Genomic DNA, 27,658 nt, shown 5'->3' with positions numbered 1-27,658 from the left:
GGAGGAAGCCTAGTCTGGTGTCGGGCCAGGAAAAAGCAAATCCTCTCTGCGGGTAAAACCATGCAACTCCATCAAAACTCTTAACGCTCATTACAAAGTGCACCATTCATCACGCCATGATCGCATAATACACAGCCGGTAATCGACAAACGCGATGAGGATTACCAGCTAGAACGAAAGAAAAAAGAAAAGAAAATCAAGTTTCGCCGTGAACCTCGTGTTGGTGGTGATTGCGACGTTTCCAGAATGCCAGCCGCAGACGGCTCCGGCGTTTCGGAATCCGTCGTAGGCCTCCATTACGAGAGTCATCGTTTTGCGGGGATTCGTGTTTGACGCTCTCACCAGTGGTCGTAGACTGGGTGGGGCTGCGAGTACCATTGACAGCAGGGCTGAATTCCTTCGAGTGACGATCCTCAGATTTGGATTGACTGAGACCGCCCCTGATAGAGCCCGGGCCCCGACTGTAACTGCTTTCTTGATCGCCAACTGAGGCATACGACGTGCTTGGCCGGGTACTGCTATCATCTGGACCACCAATTTCGCTTTGCGGTGCACTGTCATCAGTGACACGCTTATCGTCCCCACTGTCAACAGCCAAGAAGCTTGTGGCGTTTGTGGCAGGCGAAATTGGTGTCATGTTATTGCTGTATGTACTGACACTTTGCGTTCGGGTACAGCTGTTCCGGTTTGAATTTGATGGAACGGAAGCTCGAACCGAAGAACTGTGATGGGCGTGATGGTTGCGTAAAGATCCCTGTGAAGGTCCATGGCGAGAGCTGCTGGGTCTTTCCGGAGCAAAATCACCACCTTGTTGCTCGCGTCCTTCGGTAGCCGCGGGAAAGTTGCTATCGGTGGCATTGCTGTTAGCCTGGTTGGCATACAACACGGCAGCTAAAACAGCAGGATCTCCAGGGGGTCGACTAGTGTCGGCGAGCGGAGTCTGATATTGAGTTGCAACAGAGCCTCGGGCTGATTCAGGAGCCCCGGGGATAGGGAAGTAGGAGATGTCTGGCATGGCACTAGAAGATTTCCGAGATGACTGCACACCAGGGGCCAGCGGTGTTCCTGTAATTTCTATTTGAGGACCGGGGGTATCGGGGGATACGACTGGTTCGATGGTGTTCTCATTATAGGCCCCTATCTCTGTATCCGGACTGTCGTTCGATCCGGGCGATAATGCATCTTCCGGTAGACTAGTCTCAGAATCCCGCCGGGCTTTCTCAGTTTCATCAGAATCAATTGGAGCAGGACTTTGTGAGCGAGGCGAGACCGTAACTTCAGGGCGGTTTTCAGTAGGTAGGCCTTGCTTCCGAAGCTCTTGATTAGCATGCTCCTGCCACTGTGCTTGGTTGCGACGGATGTGGTCGGCTGTAAATTGTAGCTGAGGCAGGAGGTCAGAGATACCCTCAAATAGAGGGAGGGCGAAGATCGACATGAATCCAATCTGGCCAGTAGCCAATTTGTAGATGTTACCAAGCTCTGGCGGACCACCAAAGAGCGCGGTTTCCATGCCGACTTCCTTTTCCATCTCGCCTTGGTTCGCGAACTCCTCTTGTAGGATCTTCGTCCACCTTTCTGCAATCTTCCATGGCCGGGCTACATTGCTGATATCGGCACATTTAATCAGGAGACCACAAAGGAGAGTCTTGTACATCTCGATATCTTGAGGTTTCCAGCCATCGATTGAGTTTCGATTATCACGGAACTTTTCCTGTAATGATCCCATTCGCTCCATAAACTTCTGGTGAACACCCATATCCGTGGCTAGGATGGAGCTAATGAGTAATTTCCGAAGTTGCTTGTCTTTGAATGCAACGGGCCAATGGCGGCGAAGGATTTGAGAGAAAGCAGCGCAATGAAAAGCCTCGAGGACAGAGTTATCATTGTACAACTGTGCCAAGGGAGCATTGAGTTTGACGAGGAAGAAGTTGTTGACTCCCGGATGGCCAACATCGTGACCAATTGCGGAGACTAGTAGAGTAAGGGCGTCGAAGGGCGAGAGAAGAGAGGCGATTGGAGACTTGGAGACTGGAGCTTGCCCGAGAGGTTCGTATGGAGGCAGAGCACCAATGTGAAGGAGGAAGCAGAATACAGATTGGAGTACATCGATAGCGTGGCGGAAATTGTGGTACAGAACGAATGAGTTGTAGGCGGCACGGCAGGCAAGTAAGAACCTTTGGAGTTCACCAAATGTGAGATGCCATTGCTCTAAGCCAGGCATAGTAAAAGCATGTTGAAGCATTTGGCAAGCCCCAAAGACCAATTCGTCTTCTGAGAATTCATGAGCTGAGAATTTCCAACTGCCGACCTGCTCTTTGATAAAATCATGACGTTTGGGATCAACATTCAACTCGTGTTCTTGGAATTCATCGACAATTTCTTCCTCGGGGTTGCAGATGCCTTTCATGAGTTTGGATACCATAGCTTCTCTGAGATATGCATAAGGTTGCTCATCGTGAACACCAACCCATGACAGTTTGCGCATCTTTTTGCGGGCAAGGAATCGAGACATTTCCTTCTGCGCAGCCCGACGGGCACGATACGCATGAACGAGAAGGCCCTGCAGTCGCCCACGATCCAATGGGGTTGTTAATACATCGAAGGCGCCGGCATCAAGACACCGGGCAATCTGCTTGTGTTCCAATGTGAGATTGTTGGGGGTTTGCGGTTCGCTCGTCGGGTCGGTCGCATTTAAGCCAGATTCGCGTATCAGGGCGATGGGTACGACCAAATTTGGACCATCTTGAACTTGAATATCGGTTGATACACCCGCCAGAAGTGACAGACCGGGTGCTTCATCCGACTGAGAGATAAATGTGAATGTGCGCTGAATGGCTCCGGGCGATGGAGGCGCATTGTCGCCCCAAGAGGCCCGAGCAGCCTTTCGGCGAGCAATGTTCGTTTCGTCATTGCTAAAATCGATGCCAAAGAAAGCGAAAATCGGGGTGCAGTCGGTCCCTGATCGATCGCTCAACTCTGAGAGCTTGCTGGCGAAGGAGGATCCACTACTGCATACATAGACTAAAGATTCCATGCGGTTAGTGACCTGACGGAAGGAGTCTGGAAACTTTTTTCGGGCTGATTGCGACTTACTCTTTCTACAAACTTCTAACAACTGTCCCAGGTCAGATTGAAGATCATCTGGTTCTTCAGGTCGTGTGAGCGAGCCCACGGACGACACAGTTGCGGTGTCTATTGAAGTTCTGCGCACCCATCGTTCGGACTGAACTCGGTCGTCTATATAGACGGCCGAGCAATCCACACATTCCGCCATCGTGTCACGCAATCGATACTGGAGTAATGTGGTACCAGGTCGCGTTACCAAATATCACTCAATCTTGAGCTTAGTATTGTTTGAGAAAGAAGAAAAATCAAGGCGGGCGGGTCAATCCGGTATTGCATGTGGCCCGACTGAGCGATCGGGGGAAGATGCGCGTGCGTATGTGCGAAATGGAGGAAGAGAGAGAGAGAGAGAGAGAGAGAGAGAGAGGGAGGGAGGGAGTGAGGAAAAGGGAGAGGGAAGAAGAGAGGAAGGTGGTGGTTGAAAGAGTAACGGCGACGGAGAATGGGGACGCTCTTTCGCACAGGTTGAAGTCACGGACGGAAATCGGCGGGATCGACGAGAGCGCTGTGAAATTGAGGGAAGCACTCTATGAAAAGAGGATATAACGAGCGGCGACTCCAGAAAGGATGTAGAGAAGTTGTGGATAGGGAAATTCTCGTCGATCCGAGAAAGAACGCGAGAGAGACAATAAAAAAGAGAAAGTCGATGTGAAGGAATGGACTGGAGTCGGTGGCCAACCCCTACGCAGGGACAATCAAACAATGGAGTTGTTCTTTTTTAATTTGGCCTTCCCAGCTGCAGGTTCAATGCCGGAAAGTGTCGCGTTGCAGACCAGGAAGTGATCCGAGACAAACGCAGACCGAAGATGTAGAAGGTCGCGCGCAATCGAAGAAATTAGGGATGGGGCGACGCCACAGATGACGGCACGTGAGGGGGAGACGGGAAGGGAGGGGGGAACAGGATTCCTTTTTTTTTTGTCTTCAAAAGAGGATATGGTGATATGTTTCAGGGATTTTGAGAGAGATAAGAAGGAAAAGAGAGAGAAGAAGAAAAAATCAAGAGGTGGTCAGGGCGACATGATCAAAATAGCCCAGAATCAGTGGGGATGGGAGGAGGAAGGGAAGAGGAATATAGAGAGAGTGAGAGAGAGAAGGAAGAGTAGAAAAGAGGAAAAGATTCTAGAAGGAAAAGCCGAGAAAGCGTGAAAGGCAGAAGTGGCAGAAAGTGGAGGAGAAGGAAGAAAGAAGAGGAGAAAGAGAGGAGGGGCCGGGGAAGAAGGGGGCTTCGAAAAGTGCTTCCAGAAGGCTTTGGGGCGGGACGGGAGATGCACGAAATTAGTTAGTTACAAAGTACAGAGTCCAGTTATCATACAGATGTAGTATAATTATTAGTATAAATGGTGTACATTGTATATGGTTAATAAATATGGTAGTAAATAACATACAGTATTTACTAATTAATAGTCTACTCTACTCTCCTCATTCCATTATCTATCTGTATTCACCACTGCTCTAACTCTGCTGCTACTGTTCTCTCTGATTTTTCTAGAAGGCCCACTTCTTACATAAGCCCAAGTGGATTGGCTGCCGCTCGAGGCTCGAGGTTCCGGGGCGCAGTTGCGAGGATCGAATGTGGAAGGGGGAAAAAAAAGTGGATATTAGCGGATGTTGGTGGATGGTGGGATTTGCTTCCATTGCTCATTTATCCGGTGATGATCTCATCGACTTGACTTTGTTTCGACATCTTTTTGCCACTGTTCCTGTTCATCCTATAATCGTCGTCATCATATCCCATACTGGACATTCAGATGGTACTAGGGGATTTGCAGAGTACTGAATGTACAACGGAGTACACCCTCTCCCTTGGTTCCAATGACGATCGATGGTGGGTGGCCAGCCAATCACATCGAACAATTTCAACTCCATCCAGATGAGGTAATCTGGACTTTGAATTAGTTAGTTAGTTAGTAACCTAGTTACATACAGTAAGGTAAATACTCCAATCCATTTTTTTGTAGTTGCTGTACTGTACTTATGATATGTAACTAGTAGGTCGTGTTTAAAGATACTGAAGAAATAAGAAAAGATACACTTGAAATACTGTAGATTGGTACCTACAGTATTATACAAGGACAGTATCTCTGGACGACTTCAAGGTTGCAGGTGCAAGGATCATTTAGGACCCCTTGCTGGTCTTACTCAATCACGCAGATGAGCTTCCCCTTGGTACTGTTGCTCTCTAACAACTGATGGGCCGCCATGATCTGATCAAATGGGAAAACCTTCTCAACAAATACCCGGAATGTCCCATCACAGAATTTGGGCAGTGCATGATCAACCAGCGTGTCGCGCAGCTTACGTTGATACTCCACATCTCGACTGCGCAAGGTACTGCCTTCCACACGAACCCTCTTAAACAAAAGTGGTGCAATATTCACTCCATCCGGCAATTTCCCTCCTCCCATCAATCCCAATAAAACAACTCGTCCATCGCGTGCCGCCACATCCAAGTTTCCTTGGAAATATGTCGCTCCGATAAAGTCGACAGTAAGATTGACTCCGCTTCCACCAGTCGCCTTTTGGATCTCGCTGGCCCAATCCTGCGTCTTATAATTGAAAGCCTTGGTCACTCCCAGCTCCTTTTCAAGGAAATCGATTTTCTCCTGCGAGCCGGCCGTTGCATAAATCGCCTTCGCACCGGCTGCTTTGGCAAGTTGAATTCCCGAGATGGAAACTGACGATGCACCCGCGTGCCACAGCACCGACTGGCCTTCTTGAAACTCACCGATCAGGAAAAGTGCTTGAGATGCAGTAATCCAAGTCTAAAGCAGACCATTTAGTATTTAGTTATATCCACAGGAGCAGCTCAATTGTAGTCTTTACTCACCTCCGGCACACCTGCAGCCTCCTCCCATGACAGCTGCTTCGGCTTGTGAACCAGCATCTTAGTCGAGACGGTAATGTACTCCGCGTATGCACCTAAATCATAAAATTATCTATTCAACACTGTCCCTAATCTCGCTCAATGACGATAGAAAGATATGCGAATCTGAGGAATCCTGTGAGAATTTACTTACCACCATAGGCCAGTCCAAGAACCTCATCGCCAACCTTAAAATCTTCATGCGCTTGCCCGCCAAATTCCTCCACTATACCGGAGAACTCAACTCCCATGGTCTCGGGTGCCTGCGGCGGAAGCGGATACAATCCCTCCCGCTGCAATAGATCCATTCGGTTCAATCCGAAAGCCTTGATCTTGACAATGGCCTCGCCGTCAGCTGGCACCGGCTTAGGGATTGAGTCCATAAATAGAGATGTGGCGGGGCCTTTGCCGCCCTTTATGCCTTTATTTAATGAATGAATTAGCAAGGGTCACGACATTTTAAATTGATATTTCTTTTCTGCAGAGAAAAAAGTCATAATATGTCTCTCGCTTTATAAACTTCAGAGCTTTAGAGGTTCATTACACCGAATTGTCCGCACTGATACCTCAGATCGGCGATGATGTATGGAGGGGTCCTGCGGGGTGCGGCCGAAGAAGTAAAAGTAACATACCGACTGCGCGCATGGTACTCATTTTGGAGGAGATTTTTCCTTGAGAACAATTCGCTGAGGTAAAAAAAAAATCTTTCTGATTATGTTTCACGTAACGAGTGCTGGGTCCTTTTGTATTCTGCGCAGGTGTTGGTTGGGTCTTGGGGAATCGTGCAGAATGCAGATGTGGATATCCGCCATTTGTCAGCGCCGGCAACACCCAATGCGAGTGTTCAGATTTTCGTCTGATATTGCGGGTAATCGGCACTGAATGGGAAAGCAAAGAAAGGGGGAGATCTAAGGTCCTCGGGCCGAATAGACAACGTACAGTAAGGTTATTTATTAGTGCGCAAGCCGAGCTGAATTACGAATCCACGTTTTGTATTCAAGCAATAATCAAATCAATTCTTCTAACCAGGGAATATGGTAAACATCGAAAGTCGCCGACCCTACTCCATGCAATTCATTCCATGGGTTTCACTACCCGGATATCCCGTTGCTTTTCCAGCCGTAATTTGAGACGCCGAAAAGATATGATGACAAAGGAGATAATCAAAGTGAAAAGAGAATAGATACGAATATCTCATTCCTCCCTGACACCTTTTGCCAGTACACCGCGCATATGCAAACATAATGGGGAAATAATAAAGAAGTCAAGAAATAAAGAAGGGAAATGCAGACAAAAGGAAGAGAGACATGGCTATCATACAGTTGAGTAGCACACTCGACCGTGAGTGGCAAGGTTTGAGATGGAATATTAGGACAGCAGGTTTTTTAGCGACGGGCTTGCGCTCGCTCCGGACCCAGTGCTCGTGCCATTCACGCCTGAGTGCCGATTCGCACTCGCCATGACTGATGGTGGTGTGTCCTCTGGTCGAGTAGGCGGGGTTGGCCCGCGAGGATTTACGTGTGCCGAGGCAACAGGCGGCGAGTGAGACGACGCGCCAATTCGATCGACCGAGTACATACGCGGCGGTGGGCCACCGTTCAATGCACTGAGCGATGTCTGCGGAGACCGATTTACTGTTGCCGAGATGATCGGAGGAGATGCAGAGGCAGCGAAGGGGCGAGGCGGGGGCTGTGAAAGATGCGGCGAGCGAGTTGTCATGGGCACATATGGGCTAGTATGTGTTCCATATGGCTGCGATGGCGGGGCCGGAGGTGGGCCTGTGTTTCCATAGTGCGAGGGTGGAGGGACAGGAGGAGGACCAGGTTGATAGGCCCCTATATGAGGGGATTGAGATGGAGCAGGAGGCGGACCTGCGCCATAGACAGGTGGTGACATGCCATTACGCAGAGCACTCTCACCTCCAGGTCGCTGCTCAAAACTGCCAGCAAATGGCATAGGAGCACTATGCGTGTGTGCTGGTGGCATAGGACGCCCAAGAACTGAAGTGGGAGGGACCGCAGGAGCTGGATGGCCATGTGCGACGAACCCAGGGCGATGCATAGTCGGTAATACCGGGCGTTGAGCTGCGTAGGGCGATGGCCGTGAATCGGGCGTAGGCACAGGCGCAGATGCGGGGGGCGGAGGACCAGAAGCAGAAGCCGGGCCAGGGACAGTAGCCCCAACGGGAGCAGGAGTAGGCGTAGGAACATCGGGAGGATGAGGGTTCTTCAAATGGCATTTGTGACATTCGTAGATCTGCTCTCTCGCCGTACCGTTTGTTGGCGTGTACCAACCTGGAGGAGTGTTGAAAGAACCCATTCCGTCTCCGTTCACTAAGGGCGCTCGATAATCGCCGCGGCATCCGCAAGGCCACCATCGAGGACTGAAATCAGTGGAACATCGAACACATTTCTGACTTGGCGTGGCCGTATGGGAAGATCTGGCCCGCGGCGCAGATGGCTCTTCCGTATCGATATCCATTTCGTCTGTTGTTTCTTCAGTCGGGATTGACGGAGGCTTATGGGATTCTTTGGAAGCTACAGGACCATTGCTCGTAGAGACGCGGCGATTCACTGGACCAGCAACGTGGTGTGGCGGCACAGTGACTGATTGCTGCACGTAAGCTGCTTTTCGTGAAGTACCAGTCAAGGTAAGATCAGCTTGCTTGTATGTTTGAGCGAAAAGTTGCAGAGCATTCAACCCATCCTGGCCTGTAAGCTCGCCGATATTATGAACCGCAGAGGGGACAGCATGATTAGGGCAGTAGATGACGGGAGAAGCCGCTCCAACCTCGTCTCCCAGGCGAATAGTCTGCACACTATCTCGTCGCGAGCTCTTAACAGGTGTAACATCAAGACCGAAGCGGTAATGTGCCTGAAAAGCACAGCCAATGTGAAAGTGTGCATTACACCCAGTGGCACTGCAGGAAACACAGGCGCCCTTCGACGACTTGCAAATTTTGCAGGTATCCCGCCAGCGATCCTTGGAAATAGATCCAAATCCTTCAGCCGGCTCAAGTTCTTTCGCATTTCCGAATTTAATCTCTGGGGTCCATAACGAGCACATGACATGGGCCCAATTGTTGCCTGCAGTTCGTTTCAATGGCTCGCGAGGCCCGACGGGCTTGCCAACGGCTTCCTGTCGTTGGCGGTAGAGTCGAATCGCCTCATGAACCATTTCCTTCTCGAGTCGCTCTTTCTCCTTATCTCGATCCGACTTCTTTCGGCTGGTGTTCTTTGTGGTCTCCATAAGATCGTGTTCCGTCCAGGTCACAGGACAAAGAACACATTCATAAGTCGTGGAAATCGAGGGACTGCGGTCGTTTGAGCACATGTCGCAAAGCCATTTATTGCCAGGTCGAGAGTTCTGTACTCCGTAGCAGTTGCGATGAACCGTCAAGCGGCAATCCCGACAAGAGATGTGCTCGTCGCCGGTTGGCTCGACAAAGTTACAGACAGCGCACGAAAGAGTCTTGGCTTTGGGGGGGATCTGGGACGACAGGAGGGGTGTCAATACCCTTCTCAGCGCCCGCCTTCTTCTTAGGCATTGGCTCGACGGAATTGGAGGTCGAGGTTGCTGCACTCGGATTGTCGCTCCGTGCTGCCTTTTTCTTGGTTGCATCAAGTTTGCTCTCAAGTTTGCTCTCAAGCTGTACCAGAGGGTTGTTCTCCAACACTATTCCCATTGAAGCGGCGGCTGCTGCTGTAGCGTTATTGATGACGATTGGTGTCTCCGCGCCCATAAGCAATTGAATGAAGAGCTCCTCATCGATGCGTCGGCGCCAGGACTTGTTGCCACTAGCTGCAATCCGCTTGCCGACTTCATCCACATCTTCGTATTGCAAGGCATACTTACGCCACAGCAAAGCACAGCGAAGACATAAAGCCACGGTCAACATCGGACCTTTGTCCTTTTTAGCCGAAGGATCTGAAGGAACCACTGTTCCTGGTGCGACAAGAGGAGCCCGTCGCCACTGACGAGAGTGATGTGTTGAGCAGAATTTGCAATGGAATCCGCGTTTTTGTGTTATTGCTTTTTCGTTGTCGAAGGCGGAGTCATCGTGGTCATCCGCCACATCATCGAGCAGCTTGGATGAGGCAACGCTCTGGCGACGTACTTCCTTCTTACCACGTCTGCCTTCATAGCTGCCCCATATTTGCTTACCACGGGGCGTTTTCTTCCACATGTAGTAGAACCGCACAATCATCCAGTGAGGTACGGTCTTGACATGCCGGAAAATGCTGAGCCATTCCGAGCCATACTTCCCGACTCCCTGTTCGAAGAGCTTCAACTCCTCTGGGCGGAAATATGGTTCCTTGAGGTCTTTGTATTGGTTGACTTTTTTCAGTTTAGCAAGAGCTGCTTGTACATTGAAGCTTTCGGAATAGAGCAATTGCAGTGCCTTGTCCAAGAAATTTGTGCTATACTCTTTGACTCCAATGTGCGGTGCCAGTTCTTTTGCTTGGCGCATATAATCGTCGATAAAATTCTGGCGGTCGGCATCACTGAGATGCGAGCCTGGGGAGTCTTCCTCGCCGCGGGCCGGAATCTGATCCGAATTCGGCATCTTGAAAAGTAATTCAGCGGTGCGTGCTTGCTTTCCATTGATTGTCACTGGCTCGTCCTCTCCGCGGGCGATATAACCCGGGGGCTCATCTTGAATCCACTTTGGTCGGTTCGCCTTCTCCTGTTTAGCAGCTTCCAATGCAGCCTTGGCATCCTTGGAAAGAGGGCCAGACGACTTTGTGCCTGAAGCCTTCGCTTTTTTCTTCATTTCGATAGGCTTCACATATTCCACCGGTCGACCGGGCCAGGGATTGACGATAGCCTGGTGCTTCGGCCCGAGTCTGGAGCTAGCACGGGGATAAATTCGATCATCATAATCAAGAGCGTCTTCCACGCGGCAATGCATGCCTAAGTAGCGATAGGGCCACATCCTGGCCTGCGCTGATTGCTCTGCTGTTTCAGGCTGTGGTTCCTCCTCAGCTGCGGCTGGAGTGCTGACGGAAGTTCCATTCACGGCCCCATTTGCGTGGTGTTCTTCCTCTTCCTCTTCCATGATTTCATCTTCCCCTTCGCCGCGGCTTTCACCCACCAAAGGTGTGTTGCGCGCCTCCAGCTTACGCTCCTGAGCCCGACTGCATGGGGCACAGGCCCACGCAAAGCCTCGAGCTGGCTTTTTCGTAAGAGCTGGGCGAACACAGGACATGTGGTACGTTGAATGGCAAACGGCACAATCGACGGACTCCGAGCCCGAAGCAAACAAATTACATCGCTTGCAAGTCTTGACGGCGCCGGTCAATTCCTTGCCTTTGCCCACTTCCACAAGGATAAATCTCCAGCGATCATGGAGAACTCGTTTGACATTTCCAGGGACATTGATCACATCTTTGGTTGGGATGACATCGTACAGGCGATGGATATATCGATCGAACATTTTATCATACCAGAAGCTGTTGCGTTCTTTTTTATAATCGTTGATGTTCTCAATCTCAGAAACATGTCGAATGGTACATTTTCCACGTAATGACGAGAGCGGGCACGTGTCTGAGTGCATTGAAGCATATACAAACCGCGGATCGGTGCTGTGTCGCTGTATATCTCGAGGCCGATAATACCAATTGACTCGTAATGATTCAACATAGGCAGAGTCTTTAGTCTTTGATGTCATGAATTCCATGATGCGAGCAAGATAGTATGGCTCGCCAGGTGGCTCGCAAATCAAATAAACGTGATCTACAGATTGTTAGTCGTGCTTGACGCTTAGAGAGGAACCCCCCCTTCTTCCCATTGAGGATGGGAGGAGTTGGTCATGATGAAAGATTTAGAGGAAAAAAAGGAAGTAGGATCCTTACCATTTAAACCGAATGTGGTACCATCATCAGCAGTAATAAGTCCATCTTTCAGGATTGGCTCTGAATTCTCAAAGCTAACCATGTTGGTAAAATAACCGCCATCGGAATCTCCCGGTGCGGATGTGAAGATCTTCTTTGCGGCGTTGGTGTTGGACGGAGCGCTGGTAGTAGCCTTACGCTTCCGTATGGGGCCTGCCCCATTGGCATCATCTGGCCTTGCAGAGAATGATGAGGTACCCGGAATAGATTCCTTGGGCAGGATCTGAGGGGTTGTACCATTGGGCAGACTCTTTCTTGGTAGCGTAGGCGAGGTCTTCTCGGAGTCTGACTTGGAGCCGTTCACAATATTAGTGAGGACCACGCCGCCATTCCTCTTGGCGCCCTTTGCGGGAGCCGAAGCTTCAAATTCTACCTCAAGATCACGATCTTCGGCATAATTGGGCCGAGGGGCATTGCGCCCTCTAGATCGCGTACCATAAGGAGCTGCAGCGGAGGAGCCGGCCGGATCGGCTACGGCCTCCGGAGAGCTAGTGGTGGTCATTGAGAGCGAGTCAACCTCATCCACTGCAGAGCATATAGTGGGGTCAGGGAGAAGAGGAACGAAAGAATGTGGAAAGGAAGATCAAGGGATAAATCCAATGCCACTGCAGGGGGGGAAAGGTAGAAAGGAAAAAAAAAGGAGAGAGGATATAGACGCCCCAGGGTGTGGCAGTGGATGATAAAAACCCAAGCCGACACAGTACTGTTGGTGGATGTCAGTTACGAACAGGCTCACGAACAAACACGTCTGGACGTGGCGCGATGCATGTGTGGATGCGGGTATGTGGGAACACTAAAAAGGGCCCGAGGGGGGCGAAAATCCGAGAAATGCGGGTAGATGGGAAAAGGGTCGAGAATGAAGATGGGAAGAGGATGAAAGGATGAGGCGGGGGGAGGAAGAAGGGAAAAGGAAAAAGGAAAAAAAAGGAAAAAGAGGAAGATGAAAAAAGAATGGGAAGGGAATGGGAAAAAAAGGGAAATGATTAAGATTCCCCAGGGGAACACGGGGAAAAGAAGATCAGAACACAAGAGACACCGGGAATTAGGAAAATTAGAAGAGAAGAAAAGAAGTGGGAACAGGCAAGACACAAAAAAAGAAGTGGACCAGATTCCCGTGTCAGATTGTATTGAACTGCAGGGGTGAAGGACACCACTGAACGGGGCCGATATCAAGAGTGGACCAGAAAGATCAACGGTTTGGGGATGGGGGAGAAGAGTAGATGGGAGAGATGGATAGAGAAGAAGGGAGAGAGCATCAATGTGATCGACAGATCAGGTTGATCGAGAGAATCACCAGATATCTCAGGTGGGATGGGATAGATAGAATGACAAGAGATGGGATGGGATGGGATGGATATCAAAATAAAGTGGGATCAAGATGTAGAATGCAGAAGTAGATGAAGAAATAGAGAAAAGGGAGATACTAACCAGAGGACTAGTAAATAGGAAGGAAGAAGAGGCGATAATAGATAGGATAGACGAGATAGACTAGAAGAGTAGAAGAGAGGAAGGATGAAAGACGCGGCCAGATTGAATCAAAGCGGAACAACAACGCGCAGCCACCCGAAAAGAAAAGCGATGACGAGGGGGGAGAAAGGATGGCGAGACTCCTCCAAGGCGAGCGGTATAGACGAGAGAATCGGAGGGGGGAATTGGAAATTGGAAATTTGAACTGGGAATAATGGAATAATGAAAGATGGAGAAAAAGAGGAAAAGGGAAAAAAAGGCGTCGAGGATCCCGAGCGTGCCCCTAGTCCCGATATGTTAATATGACGGATCCTCGTTGTCGAACCAAGGGAAATCGCAGAAATCTTGTCTGGGATCGGATTGCCAAAGTATTGGCAGTATTGGTAGTATTGGGATGGACTGTCTCCCTTGCTCGGAGAGGAGGAAGAGAGAGAGAGAGGATACTGATATCCTGATGAGCACGATGAGCACGATGATTGTCTTATACAACTACAATAAGATCGTGTGGACTACAGCTCTGACAATGTCTACCTAGAATACGGAGTAGACGTGGTACAATTTGTGACGAAAGTCCAGATATTGACTTGTCCCCATGGTTAAATCCAAGTGAAGAATGTGGTCACGTAGGAGAACCAGATGGATACGCGTTTGGAGAAAGAGGGATTATGCACGGCTCTTCACTCGCCTCCGATCTGGCTAAAGTTTACTTACTTGTGTGAGCTTTGGTAGCCACTACACAAGGGGGCTCTCATACAGTACAGGCCTTGGAATCAGTGATATCAAGACAGTCTATATTAGCAAGATTCACTGAAAACTGAGATGTTTGGAAACTTGATGATTCAAAAGAATGGCTCAGCCGTAAGAATGGACCCTTCCGATGGCTCATTTCCCCCCCAACCCGGAAACCGTTCAAGGCGACTGATATCGCAGGTTGTGGTAAAAAGGTAATGGCAAGGGCACTAGCACCTACAGACTCCACACCTCCCATCCACACGATCCCTGCTTGGGAAAAGAAAATTACGTACGGGCCCGGTACCTTGGATACTGTATTAGTTAGCCCTGTACCACTTCACTACAAGCGAGCTTGACAACCCATGTCGAGCATTACTCATGTGATAGCCACTCAAGTAGAATCGTTGAGGTTGGCTGAGTGCAATCAAATCAGCTTACTGTCAGTGGTATACAATCTCTTCCACATGTACGATATGGATGTCGACCTAGTCGAGTAAGTGTCGCCACTACAAGTGTGTACAGTAGTATATTGAGCATCCATATAATTGACTATTGCCCAATAGTGGTGCATAAATTGAAATGGCTCGTAGGGGTGGCACTATGGTCTCAAATCGAGATTATGAAAAGCGCGAACGGGCACTAATCAGTATGCTGGTCCGATCGCAGCATCAAGACTAGTGCCTCACCTCCGAAACAAGAAGCCTAGAGATAGAGAGACCTCTCTCAGGGAAAGGAAAGGAAAAAAAAAAGGAAAGAAACAAAAGGCGAAGATGAAGCAAGGGCATGGATTGTGCCGGTCACCATCGAAACGATGCACGCTAGATGGATAGAGACAGGAAGCACGACTTGAAAGTGACATTTAAGCAGATGATCTGATCTCCGAAGTGTTCATTGTGATATGTACTGTATATACATATGTAGTGTAGGTACAATGCCTCTACAGAATTGTCAAGTGGTAAGTGGTTACATGCCTAGTACGTATGACATACCATGGATAATAGTCCCGTAGAGTGGGTTAACTCTACGACACTATGATGGTTTGGAAGAAGAATTGACAAATTTGGGGGAATGGACTCATGTGCTCCGTACAGTACTGTACAGTACTAATGTACTCAGTACTCCCGTACATACGGACCATCTCTCAGGTAATTTAAACTTCTACCGCCCATTCGGTCCAATGACGATCCAAGCTGCCGAGAAGAATCCGCTGTTGGCCGAGGATGATTTGCTCCCGGCGGCTGTTGCGTGTCGCCACCTTGCATTTCGAACGTGCCGGTCAATGGGGCTACCGGACTGGGTAATATCCTAGTACAGTACAGATTGCTCGGAAGATCTTGTCCTCTTCGTCCATTGGTGTGGATACTAAAAATACATAGTTATTATGTACAGCTCAGAACCATGTATGAGACAAAAATGATGTCTTCCAAGATCTTCAGATTTATGTAGATGGAAAACAAGCGAAAGAACTCGACTGTCTGTAAGACGGAGCTCCCGCTAATATACTATATTAGCTATATCGGTACATAGTATGTACTAAAACCGACCATCTGAGGATGCGATCAAACCCTGATTCATAACCCTGTGAGACGGACTTTGGCTACAAACAGTTCTCCAGCCTCTCGTTGCGTCTCTGAGGCGGCACATTTCCAACAGGGCCCTAATCCGGTTGGTCCACGTTTCACTGATGGGCTACCTAGGTATTGATTCAAGTTGTGATGGGAGGCACATACACCGTAATGATCGGGATCTCCTACATAGCACATTACAATAGTATTTCTAGTATCACCATGGTTAGTAGTTCGATCTTGTGCACCACAGGCATATAAATTCTAGCATATTTCACGGACCTGGACACTACGAGCACTAGTAATTCGAACACTGAAGTACACAGTAGCTTGGGTATGTCACGCTGGCACTACGATCTTACTCTGTACCTATCGGGACAACCTGCATATCCCACGTCTATCAATATACCTCACATTCTTCCGATGCATGGCGATTTTACGCTTGAATTCCTAACCGTCGATCACTCCCCGTCTCTATACCGGGACTTGCTTTTCACCGTTGACAACAAATCGCGAGAATCACGACCTTAGCGAAATACTCGCCACGGCTTAATTGGATCGGCTGATCGCTTGTGACCCACGCGACCGGACAGGCATTGGGATGCGCAAGCTCTAAAATTGGGTGTCCTCCAGTAAACCTTGGGAAATGAAGCTAATCAAACATTAGGCAGCGTTTCATCCAAGCAGAAAGTCATATCAAATTCTATATCAAGAGGACGAGGAGTACAATAAAAATATAATTTAGGAAGCTTGCCCCTGATACTTCCGTACACTGTACAGTGATTATTCGAAGAAACACCATTGGCAGGACAGATTCGTCAGCCGACCCCAGATCGTCAAACATCCCTCAATCCACATGCGTCCACCGCATGAGGGAATTTAATGCCGCTTTAGTGTAAGGAGTACAGATACCGGAATCCATTAGATATTAACATAGTTCGTGGAATACCATTTTAGTACGGCGGAGAGTTCACTGAGGCTCATACGAGATCTATGAGATCGCATTGGGAAGTTTCGAAGTGGTTCTCCGCTACGGAAGTTGCAATCAGGAACGGATGACTAATGGTTGTGGCATAGTTAACTAAATATTGCCTGAGGCCTCAGGGCTGCCAATACGCGGCGCGTCGAAGAGAAGAAAGAATAACATTGGAAGGAGTAGAGTGGGAAAGGGATTTTAATGAGCACACCACTTTCTCTCGCTACACGAGTGCCATCTTTCGCATATTCCCCATGTGTCATTAAATGGTGTTCCCGTAATGTCGTCGGGACATTCAGTCCAATCCCATAGGATTGCCACCTCAATGGATGTCGTCAGTCACCAGGTGTCAAACACAAGCTATAATGTAGCTCCGGTGGCGGGTCAAAAGAGGCCATTGACAACATTACAACCACAGGAGCCCCCCGAGCCTGGCACAGGGATACACAATATTACTTTGCGTGGGCCAAGTGAGATATTCAACCCACCGATTCTCGAGTCAGCCCCATTGGGCTTTGCTCGAGCCTCGCTCCCCCTCCTCAAAATCGATTTACCGCCAGTACAATCCATCTGGGCCCAGGAGCCACAGCCTTGAATGAGGAACAGGGATTGGGGGAAAATGCCCCTGGGTCCAGCCAGAATCCCTTGCTATCTCTATCCCACCCGAAATACGGACTACCTCCGGCTTTAAAGGCCAACTTCGCTGCACTGGGGGTCACCTCTATTTACGCTTGGCAAGCATCTTGTCTCTTGGCGCGGGGACTTTTGTCTGGCGAACGGCATCTGGTCTACACAGCCCCCACTGGCGGAGGAAAGTCGCTAGTGGCGGATGTATTGCTACTAAAACGGATCATTGAAAACCCAACTAAGAAAGCAATCTTAGTTCTGCCCTATGTGGCATTAGTCCAAGAGAAGCTCAAGTGGCTACGTCAGATTGTTCAGGGCGTGGAAAAAATACTCCCGGAGGAAGAAGAGGAAGATGGAGACGATCTACATTTTGCGCGCAGACGATGGAAGAAGTTACAGAAGTCCATCCGAGTAACGGGATTCTTCGGCGGAAACCGGACAACTACTTCATGGGCAGATACCGACATCGCCGTCTGTACTATTGAGAAGGTGCGTTAAGCCGGACTCCTTATTTTCACATACACACTTTGGGTTCAATCTGTTGATATGTGAGATTTCTAGGCCAATTCATTGATCAACTCGGCCATTGAGGATTGTAGCATTGGGAAATTGGGTGTTGTAGTGCTCGATGAGCTACATATGCTTGATGACGAGCATCGAGGGTATCTGTTGGAGCTGATGGTAACAAAATTGTTGTTACTTCAGCAAGATATTCAAATCGTGGGCATGAGTGCCACGCTTTCGGTATGAGTTCTAATTTTATTTCCCAAATGGCAGCTTCTGACGGCGTACCAGAACACTGAGATGTTGGCACAATGGATGAATGCCAAATTCTACATCTCTACTTATAGACCTGTTCCTATTGATGAATACCTGGTCTACGAGAACATTATTTACCCTGCCGCAACATCAAGGCAGCTACTCTTGACTGCGTCCAAGTTGACTGCATCATCCTCATTACAGGATTCAATACCTCCGCACCGGACCATTGAACCTTCTGCGTACAAGGAGCTCTCCAATTCTGCAACAAACGCCATGGTAGCATTGGCAGTCGAAACTGCTGCCGCAGGCTTCGGAGCATTAGTTTTCTGTGGTAGTCGGGGCGCTTGTCAAGTTCACTCGGCCACTATAAGTGAGGCGATGCCTGTATTGACCGAAGGAAGTGATGAACTAAACAGCAGACTGGATCTCTTAGCTGAGTTACGAAGTCTCTCGTGTGGATTAGATCCCATACTCCAGAAGACAATTATCAAAGGAGCCGGATTCCATCGTCAGTAACAAGAAGCTAGTATCTTATTCCTGATCCTGTTACTAACTCCTTTGAAGATGCAGGCATGACTACGGAGGAACGGGAGCTGATCGCTCATGCTTACGACAAAGGCGTGCTCAAAGTACTTGTTGCGACCTGCAGTCTTGCAGCCGGTGTGAATCTTCCTGCGCGAAGAGTCATCATCAATGGTGCTAGAATGGGTCGAGAATTGGTGGGCCCCGCAATGCTGTGCGACCACATACTTGATACATTCTCTATGAATGAAAGCTGACGGTAATAGACGCCAGATGTGTGGACGCGCTGGACGCAAAGGCAAGGACATCTCTGGTGAAACATATCTTATCTGCGTCAAGTCCGACCTTGAGGCGGTATGCGACTTGCTGGATGCTGATATGCCAGCCATTGCAAGTTGTCTAGCCCCAGAAAAACGAGGGTTGAAAAGGTAAACCCAGCCTTTTATTACTTATTGAGCTCAGTGATATTGATATTCATAGGGCGATTCTTGAAGCTGTAGCAACTGGGCTAGTTTCAGGATCCGAGGCTATCAAGGAGTATGTGCGCTGCACGCTTCTTTACCTATCACTTGATAAGAAACTTGTATATAGCATCATGGATTCCGCTATACAGGAGCTCATCAATGAAGGTCTACTGGTTCTGAAAGAAGACGAGTCATATGGTGCGACCCTGTTAGGCCAAGCAGTTGTGGCCTCGGCATTTTCTCCTGAAGATGGACTTTACGTGCATGAGGAGCTCAAAAGGGCGCTCGAAGCGTTCGTTATGGATGGAGATATGCACATATTCTACATGTTCACCCCTCTTCAAGTGGCAATGGACAATCCAATCGACTGGCAGATTTTCCGCGACCAATTGGATCGTTTGGACGAGAGTGGTCTTCGTGCCCTTCAACTTGTTGGCGTCCAGCCTGGCTTTGTGAATACAATGTGAGTGGCTACTCTCCAGTATTAAGTGCAAACCTTTTGCTCACACATCTCCCGCTCACCCGTAGGGTACAATCCGGTGCCTCATTGAAAGAAACAAACCCAGCTCAAATCAAACAAGCCCGCATCTATCGCCGTGCCTACACAGCTTTCCAACTTCGTGATTTGAGCAATGAAGTCCCGCTGTCGACAATTGCTCAGCGCTACAAAACTCCCCGTGGCTCTGTCCAGACTCTCGCCCAACAGTGCCATGGATTTGCTGCCGGAATCGTCAAATTCTGCCAACGTATGAATTGGGGCATGCTGGCCGCTGTATTGGACCATATGCGTGATCGACTAGAAGCCGGTGCGCGTGCTGACCTCCTTGAAATGGCCCAAGTAACTTACGTTAAGAGTTGGACGGCGCGATTACTCCGCGAAAATGGGTTTAAGGGCTTACGCGCTTTGGCCGAGGCTAACCCGAAGGATTTGGTCCCGATTCTCATGATGGTGAGTCCTTAACCAGAATCGATGGAATTGAAGATATTGAGGTTATTTGGCTAGGTAAACCCTCGGAAGACGCAGAAGAACCAACTATATCCAACCGAGGCAGAGCGTTATGCAGCGAAGCTTTTGTCTAAGGCAGAGTCCATTGTTGCTTCTGCGAATAAGATATGGGGTATGCAACCACCCACGTTGTTTTGAATGGCTTGCTAACTTTATTTTCTTCTTAGACCGGGAAATGCAGGTCGAGCTAGAGGAATGACCAATCAATGGACAGACAGCTTGGAGTTTAACTACATGCATAGGATTTATTTGCATATGCGGCAGGCGTTCTTGGTACATGCATGGGTACTTCAAGGTTATCAGTTGAGTGTCTTCTTGTCCTAAAACGGGTTCCATTGAACGACACACTAAAATGCGTACAAATAAACTAAATCCGAGCCCACTGTGTAATAGACTTACTTGATGGTATCAACGGGGCGCCTGGGCAAGCGATTTCATTCAAAGTCCATTCAGATCAATTTGCGCCTTAATCGCATCCCCTTTGTCCACAAAATCCAGTAGGACTACATTTGGCGCACGATGATATTGTCCCTCACACAAGCTAGCCTGGGCTCCAATACTGCCATCACCCGTGGCTGCGTTGGTTTCACTCGCGTGTTTGCGATCTGGCACCTTCACTCCAAAGATGTCCACGTCTAGGAAGTGATTTACGATATACATCCGGCCAGATGCAGAGGCACCGGAAGGTCGGTCAATGCTGCAGTTTGAGAAAGAGGAGTCCGTCACGTCATAAGCTGTTTCGAAGTAATAGTTGAATTCGTTGAGAATGAAATCAACTTTGTTTGCATCTGCACCGTAATCTGTAAATTGATGAGAAGGTGTTCAGAAAGCCTAACAGTTCTGTGCCTAACACCTACCTAGGAAGACGACCAATCTCTTTCCACTTGATATCAACTCTCCGATTGTAGGCCATTTGTCGATGGATAGCGGGTTTGGAGTTGAAGATGGGACAAACGCGTAGTCGGAAATCCCACTCTCATGGAATGTGTCTCCAAACTCAGTGATATCCACCGAATCCCCGTTTGTTAGGAGCAAGGTGATGACCTCGTTTGGATTTGCATCGAGCCAGTCTTTGACTGTATCTAGGAATGACTTTAATGTGCCAGCGTCTTCCAAGATACAGGATGTATGACACAGTTGTAGTACATTCTTGTCCAATATGGAATGATGCGTCTGTGCCTGCAGGTACCGCACACCCATATCAAGCTGTTTCTTGATATCAATGTTTTGATTCTGCTGAGGGAGCTTCCCAACGAACGGAGAGTCGTGAGAGCCAACAAAAGTGATATTTGAGTATGAACGATCGCAATACTCCGAGTGGCCATTACAGGTCGAAGCTGTTGTGTCGGTAGATGCAGCTTTTCTTGAAGACAGGCTATCTGCACTCGGCGCTCCCCAGCTGGTACGAGAAAGTAACAGAGTCCCGCATAAGGCTAAAAGAAGCCTCTGCAAATTGTGGCTCATCATCATTGAAGGTGCTTAATTTCCAGTGTCTGTTGACAAGGGAGGATCAGGGCGAACTTGGAAGTAGAAGCAGATCAAGAAGATGCAGGTATTTAGTAGGCTTCGGTAGGCCTTCTGGATCAGAAGATCCTCCTGGATATTCTGAATGATTCTGACCACGAGGCAAGCGCCAGCAGGTCGTGACCGATATATATGCCCAGGTGTTTCCTATGTAGCCAACTGGTCATGCACTAGGAGTTGACAACCTCCCCAGCATTCCACATGCCGACGATCCCTAGCCCAAAAGGAAAAAGAAAAACTGATCTAATCCATGGCCTTTAGGTCGTGCCGTCCAGAAGTATGAGCTTTTAGCGCTGAGGGTCATGTGGTGGAGTTAGGAAGCACAAATAGGACACAAAACATCCTGCATCACCTTGTGACTCGATTTAACGATGAGCCCCGCACATTATCGTGGTAGACAACAGGGGTGAGCCGGGGAAATAATAGGTCAAGAGAAAGACATAGTTCCTGCTTCAGGGGAAATATTCAAGACGCCACGTATCCAATGTATATCGAAAAATATGTTTGGTGTAAGCCATGCAGACGCGTGGCGGCGACTTTATAGTCGCATTCGGTACTGGATAAACGGCCAATAATGAAAGGCTACGGCGCCACAACGGAAGATTGATTGGAAAGGGGTGTTCAACAGGCGTAGTATGTACAGTATAACAGTATGCTTTAGATTCATTACTGTCCATCTGATCCTCTAGTTACTAGTATCTAGTTAGTCATTCCTGGTGTAGGAAATAATCAGAATCGTAGGCAATCGGAGAAATTGCGTCTATTTGGATGGGTGGAACAGTGTGATCTGAAGATGAGATCCCATGACTAGGGTGACACGCCCTATCGGATACCGGTATCTGACTACTCAGAAGCGATTAACTCACATCATTGAAAAAAAAAATGGAACTATGTATGAGTATCCAGGTTCATTACCAAGATTTGTAGCTACATACTGTTGTGATTAATATACCAGCCATAGTGGCTGAGTCCGGCCCGATCCAGGCCACAACGCCACACCTGGGGAGCTCCTGCCTTCTCTGGTTCTGATTTTAGACGGGAAGGTACTCCACATGTTTACCTCCTCCGAGCCGCACGACCCCGACTTCATCCCGCTGCCCCGATCATCCCCCTCCTCCAGTTTCCAACGGTTCGTCAATCACGGCAGTGTCTTTGTCTTCATAGTTCGCTCGCTGGCTTGACCACGCTTATATCCTTAGCGCAGCGTCAGCAATGATCATTCCACGACCTTGCTCATGAGCTCGATGGCTGAGGGCAGTGAAGGCTGGGCACGAGAGGATGAGCTGGACCTAGGCCAAGAGGTTGACGAACACCAACATACCGATCATGGCGCCATCGATCTCACCGAGTCTACCGCCCAGGAACGTGTCGAGCACGACCTGGAAGAATTGGAGGGATTGGACACGATAGACAATGCGCAAGACCAGATATCGGAGAGAACAGTGCAGCCTAGTGATCCCGGGCTCCCTCAGACCCCGCCAAATCGATTCACAGAGTTCTCAGGGGCTGCAGGAAGCTTGGATGGGACATCTTCAACCCCAGACGACTCGCCTTCGCTACATGTAAGCGCGGTGATCGAGTCGGTGCGCTAATGGCCATGGCTTGCTAATTGTTAACAGGGCTCCATCATTTCCTCTCGGAGCAGCAGTGCTCTAGCTTTACGAGGTTCCTCCCGACTGAGTCCAAGCCCAGCTCATCGCCCATTCGACCTTCGCTTCCAATCTCGCCTATCCTCATCACCGCTAGGCGCATCAAGAACTGGTTCACCCTTTCTTGCCCATCTCCATTCTCGACAATCCTCTATTACCAGTCAGATTTCGCCCACCCCAGAGTCAGATAATGAAACGCCCCCGAGCCCTTGGGATGTTGTACGGTGGACAAAGCTGCGTCAGATTACAGGACAAGCATTTTCAGAAATAGGAAAGCGCAATTTTGGACGGCCGACCTGCTTGGCAGTCTCAACGTGTATAGTGATCGGCACTTCTAAAGGAATCATCTTAGTTTTCGACTACAATCAAAGTTTGAAACACATTGTCGGGACCGGAACTAAAGGTTTGTCCATGTTATTTCTTCTCGTTGCAAACGGTGTTAACTGAATACCAGCTGTGGAGTGCGGGCAAATCACTTCTCTGGCGTTGTCTGCGGACCACACTACTGTAGCTGGAGGCCATGAATCTGGTGACATCTTCACCTGGGAAATATCCCGTTCCGCAAAACCTTTCCTCCATATACAACCAATCCCCGCGCATCAAATCGAAACCCGTGTATCCGATGGCCATATCGCAGGAGCATCGGTGATACACATTGGGTTCCTTGGAACTAGACGTACTGCAATTGTTTCCGCTGATACAAGAGGGATGGCATTTTCGCACCTTGCAACGAGAGGCATGGGTGCAGTTGGGCGCGCTGTGAAAACAACAAGAATCCTTGGTCGATATCCGCAAGTTGCATTAGAAGAGCGTCGGCGAAAGCCCAGCTCGGTATTGGCCTTTTCACCCTTGCCTCTTGGCAATGTCGAGCAGTCTTCCGACTCGTTGGGACTTGTCGCCATGCTTACGCCTTATCTCCTGGTAATAGTCTCCACTACACCAGTTGCGCAGACGCAACATAAAGCATCCCGGCCCAAAGAGGTACCGGCCCATAGTACCATGACCGGGGCATTGGCTTGGTTCCCGGCCATTCGTCTAAAGGGAAAAGACAGCCAGACATCAAATACGAAACTTGTTTATTGCTGGTCAAATGTCCTGACTGTACTTGAGGTTTCAGAAGCCGAGACCGATGAACCTATCGACAAAGATAAGCCTCCTAATCTGGCATTCAGGGCGCGCAGTAGGTGGAAAGCTGATGAGGCCATCGTGGCTGTCCAATGGTTAAGTCGCTCTGTCCTCGCAGTCTTCACAATAACCCAAAGACTCTTGATCCTTGAGGACTATTCAATGCGCGTAACTGATTCTATCGACCTCGCTTATCGGCATATTTATCACGTCGATCTATTTTCGTCGCAGCTCCATAATCTGGTGGAGCAGCTCGACGAAGAGGATACTTCCATGCACGGGGTGGTAGCAGATGCTTTCTACATGAGCTTCCGTGCCTACAAGGGACGTCTATTTTTGCTTGGCTACAACGAAACTCTGGTTGGTAGTTTGTCGAATTGGGCTGATAGGCTTCTGGCCCTAATGGAGAACGGGGACTTCATCAATGCCATCCGACTTGCGACTTCCTACTACACGGGTGCTGCCGAAAAGCTCACTGTTGGTCTTCCCGAGGAGGACAGTTTAAGACGGCCGATTGTTCAAGAAAAACTCTTGGACATGATCTCCGCGTCTCTCAAATATGCATTCGGCGGCAATGCCGAGGCAGACAATAGGCGAATTGAGGACTCTCAGCTCGAGGAATTGGCCAAAGTATCTATCGCTGCTTGCATTTACATGACCGATGAGGACTTTTTGTGGGAAGAAGTCTTCCCTTGGTACGAGGAGAATGACTGCGCAGGGGGCTTTTTGAACGTCGTCGAGCCGTATATCGTTGATGGAACCATTCGCTCTCTCCCACCCACGGCAGTCAAATCTCTGATCAACCATTTCATCCAAACTCATTCTGCAGGCCGGCTAGAGGAGATCATATGCCTCCTGGATACTACGACCATGGACATTGACCAAGTGACTACGCTATGTAAACAGCACAATCTGTACGATGCATATATTTACGTTTGGAACCGCTGTTTGATGGATTACGTCGGTCCTCTGGAAGACCTTATACGAATGATCCCTACTCAGTCTGAGCCATTGACCAACGGGGATTATACCGCCGAAATGATACGACACACAAACGCAAGGAAAATCTTCCCTTACCTGTCCTTCGTGCTCACAGGCCGCATCTATCCTACTGAAGATAGTCTGGATGAGGTTGAGGCATCAAGGGCCAAGCTCGCTTTGTATCAATATCTCTTCTCGGGTCACCTGTCTGGCACAGGGCCTGATACTGGCACCGACGATATCGGTTCCTTCTCGCCGCTTCGAGCAATCCTTAAGTTTGATGCTTCGAGTTTCATGAGCATGCTGAACGAGGCCTTTGAGGACAGTTTCCTCAACGAGCCCGATTCTGAAGACGGCCCGTCACCAGGCGCATCTATAAACCGTCAATATCTGATTAGCATCCTACTACAAGTGATGACAGAATCCTCTTTCTCAGCCACGGAAACCATCTACCTGGATATGTTTGTTGCACGCAATCTTCCAAAATATCCCCAGTATATCCTTTTGTCGGGCACGATTCTTCACCAAGTTCTAGTTCGATTATGCCAGTACCCTGAAGAAGAAATGGCAGATGATTGTGAGCTGAGTGTGGAGTATCTCCTGTCCTTCTACCATCCCCCTGATATTCAGAACATGGTTCCCTTGTTCAAAGAAGCTCGCTTCTTCCGAATCCTCAAATCGACATACCGCGCTGAGAAACAGTACTCCCAATGGATCAGGACCTATCTTGATGATCCAAATGACAAGGATGGTATATTTACGGCACTGCAGGATTGTCTACGTCCTGGATCCAGCCTGGGAAAAAAGCACAGAAGGGATGTCGTGGAATTGGTTAGAGACCATGCCAAGGAAATTGCTGCGATCGATGTCATCAGGGCTGCTCAGACAATGCAGGACCTGATACCCGAAGTCCACTCGAAGTTCCTCCAAGAGTTGGAGGAAGATGCATACAAACAATACCAGTATCTTCTTGTCCTTGTGGAACCTCAGAACCAAAGTGGTGACAGTCGACCCCTTCCGTCTGTGGAGAATTGGATGATCGAGCGCTACGTTCAGTTGCTTTGCAAATTCTACCCAGCTCATGTAGCTCAATTTGTCGACGGTCTACGGGTCGGTGATATTCATCTAGATAAATTGCTACCCGCTATCGAAGGAAGTGGGGCGATTGATGCTGCTGTCATTCTACTTGCACGACAAGGTCAAGTACGACCTGCCCTGGACCGTCTCATTGCTCATCTGAGTACGCTAGAGTCAGCGTTGGTCGGAATTGTTCAGAGCGTCCACGAAGCTCCAGACTCAGCGAGTACGACCGAGGCAATTGATGACCTTTTGGAATCCTTGAACAAGTATTCCGGTGTCGGCACTTGGCTTTGCCAGGGCCAGACCAAGACGGCCAAGCAGGCCGGGCCTAACGCGAATGGCCATCGTAGCATATCGCCAGTTGAACAGCCTCTGAAATTTGATGAGGGTCTTTGGCTAGATCTCATCGAGGCCGTGGTTCGCATCGCAAGCAGCGTCTTCGCACTGATGCGCGACCACCAGCTCAAAGGCGCCGCGCAAGCCCAGACCATCGAACCGTTGGGTGGTGAGACTGGGCGGTTGACAACGTCCTTCCGATCCCTGGTTCAGCAGGTATTCACTGCTTTGTTGAAAAGTACTGTGAAGAGTGGTGGATCATCAATGGGCGAGCGTACTGATCTGTCGTTCCTGCGTATCCTACGGTCGTTCCTGACTCGGGCCGCTAGCTGGTCACCCTCTTTGCTGGAACTACGGGCCGTTCTCGCTTCCGTATTTTCTGCTTATTCATACGAGAAGTCACTTCTAACCCTTGCTAATGGAATGCTCGACCGCGACCTCTTTGTGCATGTGGACGAAGTCACTCGGCTGCGGCAGCATGGATGGCGCCCTCGAGGACAGGTCTGTGAAGTGTGTCGCCGGCGGATCTGGGGACCTAGTGTCGGTTCTTCATATTGGGCAGCGTGGGAGAAGAAGCAGAATCATGACCGAGAGCATCGCCTTGCCAAGCGACTCGAGGAGGGTCGTGATCCGGCCCTGGCAAGGGGCAAAGGCAAAGCGGCCATGGTAGAGGCCAGTCGACCATCACGACCGCTGACTTCTGAACCAACGGGGCCCAACTCGTTCCAGCTTGAGCACGATGCCATGGACAGGAATCAGGTCGAGGCCGGTGAACCCGAATCTCTTGACAAGGTACCACCTGAACCGGTAGTCGTGTTCTCCTGTCGGCATCTCTATCATCGCCAATGTGTTCTAGATGCCATCGGCACTTCGGGACGACCCACCGAGGAGCCAGCTGCGTTTCAACGCGAGCATGCCGACTGGCCTGTGAACGAGTTATCTTGTCCCGCTTGTAAATAAAA

The 27,658-nt window shown here is 49.3% G+C and overlaps 6 protein-coding genes across 6 annotated transcripts; 2 read left to right on the top strand and 4 right to left on the bottom strand.

Moving 5' to 3' along the window:
• Positions 1-196: 196 nt before the first annotated feature.
• On the bottom strand, positions 197-3,274 carry pdeB (3',5'-cyclic-nucleotide phosphodiesterase PDE2; the record flags this gene model as incomplete). The annotated part of the gene is made up of 2 exons (XM_056646694.1): positions 197-3,021; positions 3,094-3,274. The coding sequence occupies 2 exons, from the start codon at positions 3,272-3,274 to the stop codon at positions 197-199; spliced, it is 3,006 nt and encodes a 1,001-aa protein (XP_056498245.1).
• A 1,984-nt stretch (positions 3,275-5,258) lies between these two features.
• N7469_007775 (NAD(P)H-quinone oxidoreductase) lies at positions 5,259-6,640 on the bottom strand (the record flags this gene model as incomplete). The annotated part of the gene is made up of 4 exons (XM_056646693.1): positions 5,259-5,885; positions 5,951-6,042; positions 6,141-6,407; positions 6,619-6,640. 4 exons carry the CDS (start codon positions 6,638-6,640, stop codon positions 5,259-5,261), a joined length of 1,008 nt encoding a protein of 335 aa, XP_056498244.1.
• Positions 6,641-7,354: 714 nt separating this feature from the next.
• Positions 7,355-12,648, bottom strand: N7469_007774 (DNA-binding E3 ubiquitin-protein ligase SNT2; the record flags this gene model as incomplete). Its single annotated transcript, XM_056646692.1, has 4 exons — positions 7,355-9,352; positions 9,450-11,722; positions 11,842-12,405; positions 12,621-12,648. The coding sequence occupies 4 exons, from the start codon at positions 12,646-12,648 to the stop codon at positions 7,355-7,357; spliced, it is 4,863 nt and encodes a 1,620-aa protein (XP_056498243.1).
• A 4,297-nt stretch (positions 12,649-16,945) lies between these two features.
• On the top strand, positions 16,946-20,200 carry N7469_007773 (DEAD/DEAH box helicase; the record flags this gene model as incomplete). The annotated part of the gene is made up of 11 exons (XM_056646691.1): positions 16,946-17,179; positions 17,227-17,736; positions 17,809-17,991; positions 18,043-18,517; positions 18,574-18,745; positions 18,798-18,959; positions 19,012-19,068; positions 19,123-19,458; positions 19,524-19,944; positions 19,999-20,113; positions 20,169-20,200. The coding sequence occupies 11 exons, from the start codon at positions 16,946-16,948 to the stop codon at positions 20,198-20,200; spliced, it is 2,697 nt and encodes an 898-aa protein (XP_056498242.1).
• A 239-nt stretch (positions 20,201-20,439) lies between these two features.
• Positions 20,440-21,465, bottom strand: N7469_007772 (uncharacterized protein; the record flags this gene model as incomplete). Its single annotated transcript, XM_056646690.1, has 2 exons — positions 20,440-20,801; positions 20,859-21,465. 2 exons carry the CDS (start codon positions 21,463-21,465, stop codon positions 20,440-20,442), a joined length of 969 nt encoding a protein of 322 aa, XP_056498241.1.
• A 1,304-nt stretch (positions 21,466-22,769) lies between these two features.
• Positions 22,770-27,656, top strand: N7469_007771 (CORVET complex membrane-binding subunit VPS8; the record flags this gene model as incomplete). Its single annotated transcript, XM_056646689.1, has 3 exons — positions 22,770-23,087; positions 23,145-23,577; positions 23,629-27,656. 3 exons carry the CDS (start codon positions 22,770-22,772, stop codon positions 27,654-27,656), a joined length of 4,779 nt encoding a protein of 1,592 aa, XP_056498240.1.
• Between the last annotated feature and the right edge of the window lie 2 nt (positions 27,657-27,658).

This window comes from Penicillium citrinum (assembly GCF_028827155.1).
Source record: "Penicillium citrinum strain IBT 23319 chromosome Unknown utg000007l:1.0-2040159.0:1.0-2041076.0, whole genome shotgun sequence".
NCBI lineage: Eukaryota > Fungi > Ascomycota > Eurotiomycetes > Eurotiales > Aspergillaceae > Penicillium > Penicillium citrinum.
This window is presented reverse-complemented; position numbering and strand designations above follow the sequence as displayed.